Below are 9141 nucleotides of genomic sequence, written 5' to 3'. Positions count from 1 at the left end.
ACCGGCCATTGCTGACCGCTCACTTTTGGGCTTTTTCTCTAAACTTTACTCCGAAAGAGTTACAAAGTTTCCTTTGCCCACTGACGATTAGCTGCTTGCTTGTCATCTCGACGACCGTGATTTGATTCTTGGTGGTGTTGGGATTTTCGGTAGAAGATCACGTGGTATCATGAAGAACATGCCGCCATAAATCCCCCGTCACAACTTTTTCATGCCTCGATGCGTTCAATGGTCCTGAGCAAGCGGGATAAGTTGCGGATGATGATGATGATGATGATGATTTCATGTGGCTATTTCTAGTCGAGTGCAGCCCTTGCATGGTAGACCCTCCGATGAGGGTGGGTTGCATCTGCCATGTGTAGGTAACTGCGTATTATTGTGGTGGAGTATGTGTTATATGTGGTGTGTGAGTTGAAGGAATGTTGGTGACAGCACAAATACCCAGCCCCCGAGCCATTGGAATTATCCAATGAAGGTTAAAATCACCGACGTAGCCGGGAATCGAACCCGGGACCCTCTGGAATAAAGGCCAGCACGCTAACAATTTAGCCATGGAGCCGGACATGATGATGATTATACTTAATAATGTTGGGCACCCATCAACAATCATAATAATAATAATCCTGTGGCTTTAGCTACCGTGTGCAGACATTTCAATTTGACTCCATCTGGCTGTCTGCTCGTCAATTTCGACGTTCCGTTTTACTCTAGGCCCACTAGATGGCGGACCGAGTAAATCGAAACTCTCTCGGGCGTCTGTGGCTGAGATTTAATGAATTTTGTCGGGGAAACACCAAATGTGTCACCAGAGATCTTTTACATGCCGACATCGTAGAATGGACTTTTTTCCGTCCTTCAAAAAATCCGACTACCTCTGCCGGGTTTGAACCCGCTATCTTGGGATCCGAAGGCCGACACTACCACTGATAGCTATATACTCGTACTCTGGGGATACGAAAGTAAAACAATTAGAGTTTGGGGGTACGTCAATCAAAAAGTTTGAAAACCACTGAAATGAAATGGCGTATGGCTTTTAGTGCCGGGAGTGTCCGAGGACAAGTTCGGTTCGCCGGGTTCAGGTCTTTTGATTTGACTCCCGCAGGTGACCTGCGCGTCGTGATGAGGATGAAATGATGATGAAGACGACACATACACCCAGCCCCCGTGCCAGTAAAATTAACCAGTGATGGTTAAAATTTCCGACCCTGCCGGGAATTGTACCCGGGACCTCCTGTGACCAAAGGCGAGCACGCTAACCATTTATCCTTGGAGCCGGGTAAATACAACTAATCTAGCCCATTCTAGGAGAGACAGTGCATTCTGCACACTACATCTCACCAAAGGCAGAAGTGCTACTTATCTAATTAATCTTAGAGTCAAAAGGCATGTGCGCTGAAGATATTTGACTAGTGGCTGAGAGAAAGCAGTTATTTTTGTGCATTCTCTACGTTGTTTTGTTGTGGTATTCCCCCTATAATTGTGGTGCTGAGCTGGTCTGTATTCCTCTCAACCTTGTGGAGGCCAAGCTCTAGAGTGAGGGCAGACGGCCAACTTGTTCAGTGTGACATCTACACATGTGTAAAGGAGCTTCTCATGTTTTGTTGCAGCCATCTAACTCAGACTGCATCGTGGTTACCTCCAGTGGAGACCTGGATTCAAACCAGTGGTGGATTCCCTTACGGCTGGGAACCAGCGACTGACAGTGATGGCAAGCCATACTTTATCAAGTAAGTTAAACTCGGTTTATTAAACTTGAAACAGGTTATGAATTTGTTCTAAAACTTTCTCCTATAACCATGTAAAAGTTATATTACCCCTATGTGTGATGTTCAAACTATCAATAAATATTAAATATACTCCCGTTTTGCTATAAATTAAATATTTGTAGGAGTGGAAAATAATCTGATAAAATATTTTAGTTTAATATTAATTAAATATATTTCATATACTAAGTCATTTCTGATTACCCTAATAGAATGTGTTAAATGAGATGTTGTAATCTTACTGCCTGTTCCCCACGATTAGAAATACATTATTTTATTTTGGTCGCCTTAAAAAAATGGAACCCCCCATTTAACTAGTTTTATTCGAGTGATGGTATATATTTCTCTCTCCTCATGTGATATGATTCAAAACAAAACCAATAAATTTATTTATACGGCAAGACTACTCTATCCTCAGTCCATATTTTTTTATTTTCTTATTTTCTTGAACAACTTATTTTGAAATCATTGAATATACAATAGTTTGATGTCATTATAGACACACTGTAACTCGTAGTGTACATAAACATAGATAATTCTCTTAGATAATTTAATCATAACGAAGCATTACTCAACAGATGTTAGTGTAACTGCCTTGCATTCTATTTGGAAACATTTTAAGTTCTATTAATACGTTTTCAATCTGTTCTAATTGCATGTTAAGTTAGAAAGAGAGTTAGTTTAGCCATATGTTTGTAGGTTTGTAGATATCTTCTAAGTAATCTGTACAGTTTATTTAATATGGTAAAGTAATATAGTGAGATATAGTATGATTGCGGTTGTTGGAAAATTTATATACTGTCTTGTTTTATCATTCATTAAAACAAATGAAATAGTAGTAAATATGAAAATCTTATAAACTGGTCAATTTTTCGTCTGAAGGTTTAATCAAAATGCTAATCTCTTCTTTATACTGATTGCAGATTATTATTCACGTTATTTTCTGTTTATAAATAATAAACTTGACCCCACACTAATGCATTTCCCATATTTTAAAGTAGGTTGATTTACTTACTGTACGTTCTGCCGATTTGATAGGAATTTCTTCAGGGGGTAAGTATAAAATACTGCCCACTCATACTGCAGTACATAATCTCATACATACAAGTAGCCTATTTTGATTTCAGTTGGTTAACAGTTTCGTAGAGGACCACAAGTTTTAATGTCGTTAATAAATGAACCGACTGTTATTGGGCGCAGTTAAAACGCAGTATACATACTATCCATAATACATGACACACTTTCATGCATCTTGCTTGTTCTTTTTACTGTGCATATGAGAATCAATTTTTGATTGATCCTTACATCTTCTTTACTGTAGGTTTTCACTTGGGTAGGTAGTAGGTAAATAACATAATTTCAATTACTAATGCGTTGTCGCTTTGTATTCGGTGCTGGTAATACAATTTCACATACTACGAACCTTCTTGTATCTTAATTTAGGATACTGAACGCGACTAGGGTATGTGAATTGCAGAAGTGTTATGTGTATGAATATAATCATCCCAGAAGAACTGAAAATTTTATGAGCAGGTTGTGTTGAAAAAAACCGTCAGTATACTAATCCGGGCTATAGTTTTGATGACGTGTGATCTTTTAATTGGCTCACAACAGACATTCCTAACTTGTACAGAAATCCCCATCATAGTCCCTACATTGTAGAAGTGTTAAAAGAATGACCTAATGTTTTGTCATTTTTGCCCTTTTGTATTTTTAGGCCATTTTCTTAAATTATACGGCATTACCTGGTCATTTTATGGAATTTATTAGGCTATTTTATACTTTTTGAGTCATTCTCTTACATGTTTGAAGATTTTGAAGCAAGTACGCGTGGGGTATTGAATATTATCGCAACTTTAAGTGTGGATGAACACGGAGACTTGAGAATCTCCACAATGCTTTGTCATTGTAGAGATTAAATAAACTTTGTTCACAACTTACTTCTTGGAAATATTCACATTCCGGGAGAGACACCTCCAATTCGAGAAGTCTTCCTCGTGAATAGTCGAGATTTTCTTCTGAAGACGCGCAGCAAAATTCTCTGCGAAACGTAAAGATTTTCACCTTGTTTTCTCGACACGGCAGCGCAAGTGCTTATTATAATGTATATTACATAAAACACAGACAATGCCAACTGTATCAGTAAATCGAATGTAAAATTTTGGTCATTTTTTAAAGTTTTCAGATACTTTTCCTGGATTTTTCCGTCATTTTATACATCATTTTTAAACATTTTTAGGTCATCAAAATTCTAGCACTGATACTAATATTGTCAATTCGACCTTTATTTATAACTTACTTAAAATAAATGCACTTACAGTATTTTATATTCTTCAGTATATATTCAAACTACCCCACATATGTATAACTGTCAACTATGCCCTGCCCAACCTGCACTTAAAGACCTTGTTCAAGCGACCAAAGAGGGAATTCCTATCGCTGATTATTGGATGGACTTAGTGTGATCGAACCAATTCTATCTGTACCTTGGTGTGCCGTGTACTTTGTATAATAATCATAATAATAATAATTTTTAGATACGGTATGTCTGTTAAGGCTTCAGCTCGGAGGCTGGTTGCATGCTCAAAATGCACCACCAGAAGTTATGAGGTTATAAAAAAAACCACAAACACCGTTAGTGGCGCCATAATGAGGCAAGATTTGGAATAAGGTAGTTTAACATTGCGTTCTCACTATGCCAACAATTACTATTGCAGCACGATCGCCCCTATGAGTAGCGTCTTTCATTACATCCAGGTGCACAAGACATGCTTTCAATGTTATTACTCAACACCACCCCTTCCTAGCAGGAAACATACAGTCACGGCCATAAATGAAGCCGAGACTTCGGTGGAAGCTACATTTTCTTTGTGACCTGCGAAATGACAGAATTGCAAAAAATATTGCATCCATCAATAAATGGCATCAGGCAGTATTCAAGGTACATTAGTATTTAAAAAGTTCTGAGAAATAGACTGAAATTTTGGTTATTTGCCATCTTCCAGAACGCTTCTGTTTTACATTTTGAATCTAGAAAAATTATATCTGTTGAGTTCAGTATGAATTTCTTTTTGACAATTTAGCTCTCCTCCTTTATATGTTCTCTCAAGTATATTACTGTCCAGACGTACCATACTATAACGGGACGCACTGGATAATATCGCCCCTTATCTGAACTCCTAGATCATAATGTGAATCTACGTGCACTAAGTTCTTTCGATTTCTACATAGTCTGTGATTAAGCAAGGATGGGACTAAGTCTAAGACGATGCAAGTAGCAAAGGAAAGGAGGAAACTGCTCTTAATATAACACTAGAGGGGGGAAAAAATTGGAACAAGTAAAGTCATTCAAATATTTGGCGAGTTTGTTAACGTGGAATGGAAGCTGTACAGAAGTAGTAAGAAGCAGAACATCTATGGGAGAAGAAGCTTTCGGAAAGGTGAGAGGGCTCTTAATGTCTAAGGCAACCCCTATTAATTTAAGAAAGTGTTTTGTGTGGAGTGTGGTGTCATATGGAACTGAAACATGGACGTTAAGAAAGAACGATACAAAGTATTTGGGTAGTTTAGAAATATGGTTATGGAGAAGAATGGAGAAAGTGAAGTGGACAGATAAAATGAGAAATTATGAAGTGCTAAAAAGAGTAGGAGAAAAGAGACACCTGATGAAAACGATAAAGAAGAGGAAAATATCCTGGTTGGGTCACATACTCCGCAGAAATGTTTTCACCAGTATGTGGTGGAGGGAAAAAACAGATGAGCAAGAGGAAGGAGGTGGTTTGGAATGTTAACAGATGTCAAGCAAGGTTGTGAACAACTGAAACAAGATGCTCAGGACAGAGAATCATGGAGGATGTCCAGTTGATACGCGCCTCAAGACAGATTCACAGAAGAAGGCAATTTGATTACGGATAATCATCATCATTATCATCACAAGCATTTTAACTGTCCACTATCGCAGGCTCAATGATGCAACCAGGTGAAACAATTGTATGTATCCATTCATGCTATATTTCTAACCAATGTTTCTTCGACTAACAACACTACCTTCGTTCACCTAGTTTTGAGTCTTTTCATCACATTCTTGGTGATTCATCCAATACAAATTCTCAGATTTTTCATCCATAATCTAACCAGTGGAATGTTTTTTTCTTTTATGTGAGGAAGTATGTACAGGGTCCCTCATATAAACTAAGACCGAACGCACTGTGTGTTTACTTTGCGTCACGGCAGCACGCGCTGCCGCCCCGCTTTATGTGTGTATACAATCGTATATGAAATCTTACCTCATAAAAGACTCTGGAAGTGTCGTCCTTCCTGGGTTATACAGACGTTGTATCTGGTAACCACATTCTGGCTGACGTGAGTGAGCTCTAATCACTGTGTCTGCATACACTTAAGAAAGGGATCTTCTGCTGCTCACGGAAGAACGGCGTCAAAATGTCATCTTGGTACCTCACTGCATTTACTGTCGTATAGAAAAAAAAAATAGGCTCAATTGTTCCCCTTGCACTAACAGCACACCAAACATCAATCTTCCTATCATAAAGAGGGACTTCAAAACACCATTTGGAATTTCTGCACAGGAATAGCGATAGGTATATGAGTGTTCACACAACCATTAAGATGAAATCAGAACTTTTACGTACGGAAATACGGTGTTGCGATGATAACTGTCTCACCATGTTAACAGCTGAGATTCAGACTGGCGACTGATGCTTGCGCGGTCGAACACGTGCAGGCTGCTTGCAAGGTCAGGAACCAAGCGCGCGCCTCCCATACTGCTGCTTACGTGTGTATGTATGTTTAGTCCTCAACCCGAAGGCTGGTTGGATCCTCAACAGTTCCGCCATCAGCTGTCATAGATGGCCTAGGCATCACTGAAGAGGCGTACTAGGGAAATGAGGAGTGAGGTAGTTTTCCGTTGCTTTCCTCACCATGCCAGAAGTTGCTATTACATATCAGTCTGCCAAGCCCACTGAAATGCATGCAACAACCTACCCTATGAGCAATATTTTCACACCATTCATAGCAGGGACTGGCTGCAGAAGGAATGGCAGTACTAGCATCACTCATACCTCAGTCACTTTCATATTGTCAAAGCCAAGGATAAAGCTGAGACAGATCAATGAAAGTAACAAGATTGCTCTAGCCCATACCAGAAGACATAGTGCACTGTAAACACTAGGTCCCGCCAGCAAAGGCATTGCTGCTTACGTATGGAAGAGTAAAAACGCTGCTTTGACGGTCTTAATTTATATGAGAAACCCTGCACTTCACTTACTAAAACTTTTCAGATCCTCTATGTCGAATTTCGTGACGTGTTTATTCAGTGCTGTAACATTTCTGCTTATTTTTCCAATGTCAAAGCTGTATGTTAGCAAAGGCCTCATGTAATTCAGAATGGTAAATGAAGGTTTTTGAAGGCTTCATTAGTTTATAGCAGCACATAAATACCGTAGTTCTCCTTCTTACAGTTTTGCTGTTTGCTTTAATCTCCTCGCTCGAAAAGCGTGATCTTAATAAATTACACGACACCATTCACCTAGATATAACGTATATAAGACGTTTCTTAATAGATACAACCTAGGCAATGTCGAAACAAACTAGCTCAGATATCCATCGGTAATGCTAGATTTAATATTGATTAGTTGTTTCATTCACTAAGAAATTACACTGTAGAACATACACTTCTAAACATTCTGGTGTAAAATTATATGACCCATAGTTAGTTCCTTCCATGTATGTATATGCCATTCAATTCCATTGCAGTACATTAAATACATTTTCTAAATTATCTATTTTTAATATATGATGACGATGTTGTTGATGATGATGATGATGATGATGATGATGATGATGATTAGTACGTTGCCGTAGATATCTGCATTATGATTATCAAGTATTTTATTGTTGAAAACATATCTTAGCAGATAGTGCCGGAAGTTGAAGGGCTATAGGGCCCGGGAAGGTATCAAATTGTGAATTTTGGTTAACTCTATTAAAACAAAACAAAAAACACAAATTTCCAAAATCGCTTCCGGCCTAAATGCAGCTCCGGAAAACAGTCTAAAATCGCCTGTTTCTTTGCTCTTTTCTTGTTGATTCAAATCCAAGCCAAATTAACTTTCGAGCTGTTCTACTCTAACAATACGTGTATGAAATCCTATAACTCCTATTTACATAATTCTTTCGGTAATTTATTCCTTGGTTCAATACCCTCATGAGTTTTTTTTTTGATTTTTGAAAAATATCTTCACTGAATGTGGTTATAAGCACTTAAGTGAAACTCTGCATTGACTCGCATTAGCGCTCGTAGTGGTAGAAAAAGGCAAACTGCTGATCTAATCGACCGGATAACGATGATTAAGAAAAATGATTGTAATTTTTATTTCATAGTTCATTGTATTTTATTTACCTAAAGTATTAGCTCATATCTCTAGGATGTTTTCAACATTGAATTGCTTGCCTGAAGGTCTAGAACTGAGGATTTAATTACTATGTGACGGATGACTGCCCACTTTGGTGTCAGGTGGTTGGTGATAGAAGGTGAATGCTACCGCTGAACCTTTATTGTGTTCTTCCTCTAAATAACTGGTGATCATTATCTACCTTGGTCCACACTCACACAAACACTGCCAACAGGGCTAATGCTATTTATGTTTTGTTTCCCATCTCTTGGCAAAAGAGATGTTTTTTTATGTGTGTGTGTCTTTGTGCCATACATTCGTGCTTCCGCAGTCTACTAGAAATAGGATCTTCTGGAACTAATCACTTGTTTTTAGTGCTTAATAATCGTATATATCTCTTTATTTTAAATCATTTCCTCAATACAGTACATACAACTTCTATTAATTGTCATTTTTCTATGGCGTGTACATAACAATTTCAATTGCAAATTTTGATAAACGTCTAAGTTGTGAGAGGGGTATATTTTTAAGCTCATTACTGCCATAGAACTGTCACGTTCACAGATTATGTCATAGTTGTTGCATTTCAAGAATGGAACAAAATTCCTTAGATATCAAAAAGACAAAGACACCTCCGTACAGGCCATGATGGCCCTTGGAGGAGTGGAAGGTAAAGGCTTCAACCATTGTTAACCGCGGCACGTGTTGGGGTAGAGTGGTTAGCTCTACGCCCGACCGCCTTTGCCCCCAGGAATGAACCTGGTACTCATTTTCGGTGTAGGCTGAGTGAACCTCAGGGCCATATGCACCTCCTGAAGTGGAAATCTCGTTTCTTAAAATTTACGACTTCCTGACGGGGATTCGAACCCACGTCCTTCCGGGCGAACTGAGCACTCCTTTACCGCCTCGGCCAGGCAGCCCCTTCCTTAGATATCAGGACTATAAAAACTGGAAACTCTTACAATACA

The 9141-nt window shown here is 38.6% G+C and overlaps 1 protein-coding gene across 1 annotated transcript in view; it reads left to right on the top strand.

Annotated features, from left to right (window-relative positions):
* Positions 1-1593: 1593 nt before the first annotated feature.
* Positions 1594-9141, top strand: part of LOC136866017 (uncharacterized) — a 109891-nt gene continuing 102343 nt past the window's right edge. The window contains exon 1 of the mRNA XM_067142628.2: positions 1594-1727. Coding sequence (XP_066998729.2) covers positions 1594-1727 — 134 coding nt within the window. The remainder of the gene's footprint in view (positions 1728-9141) is intronic.

Source organism: Anabrus simplex, chromosome 3, assembly GCF_040414725.1.
Source record: "Anabrus simplex isolate iqAnaSimp1 chromosome 3, ASM4041472v1, whole genome shotgun sequence".
Taxonomy (NCBI): Eukaryota; Metazoa; Arthropoda; class Insecta; order Orthoptera; family Tettigoniidae; genus Anabrus; species Anabrus simplex.
This window is presented reverse-complemented; position numbering and strand designations above follow the sequence as displayed.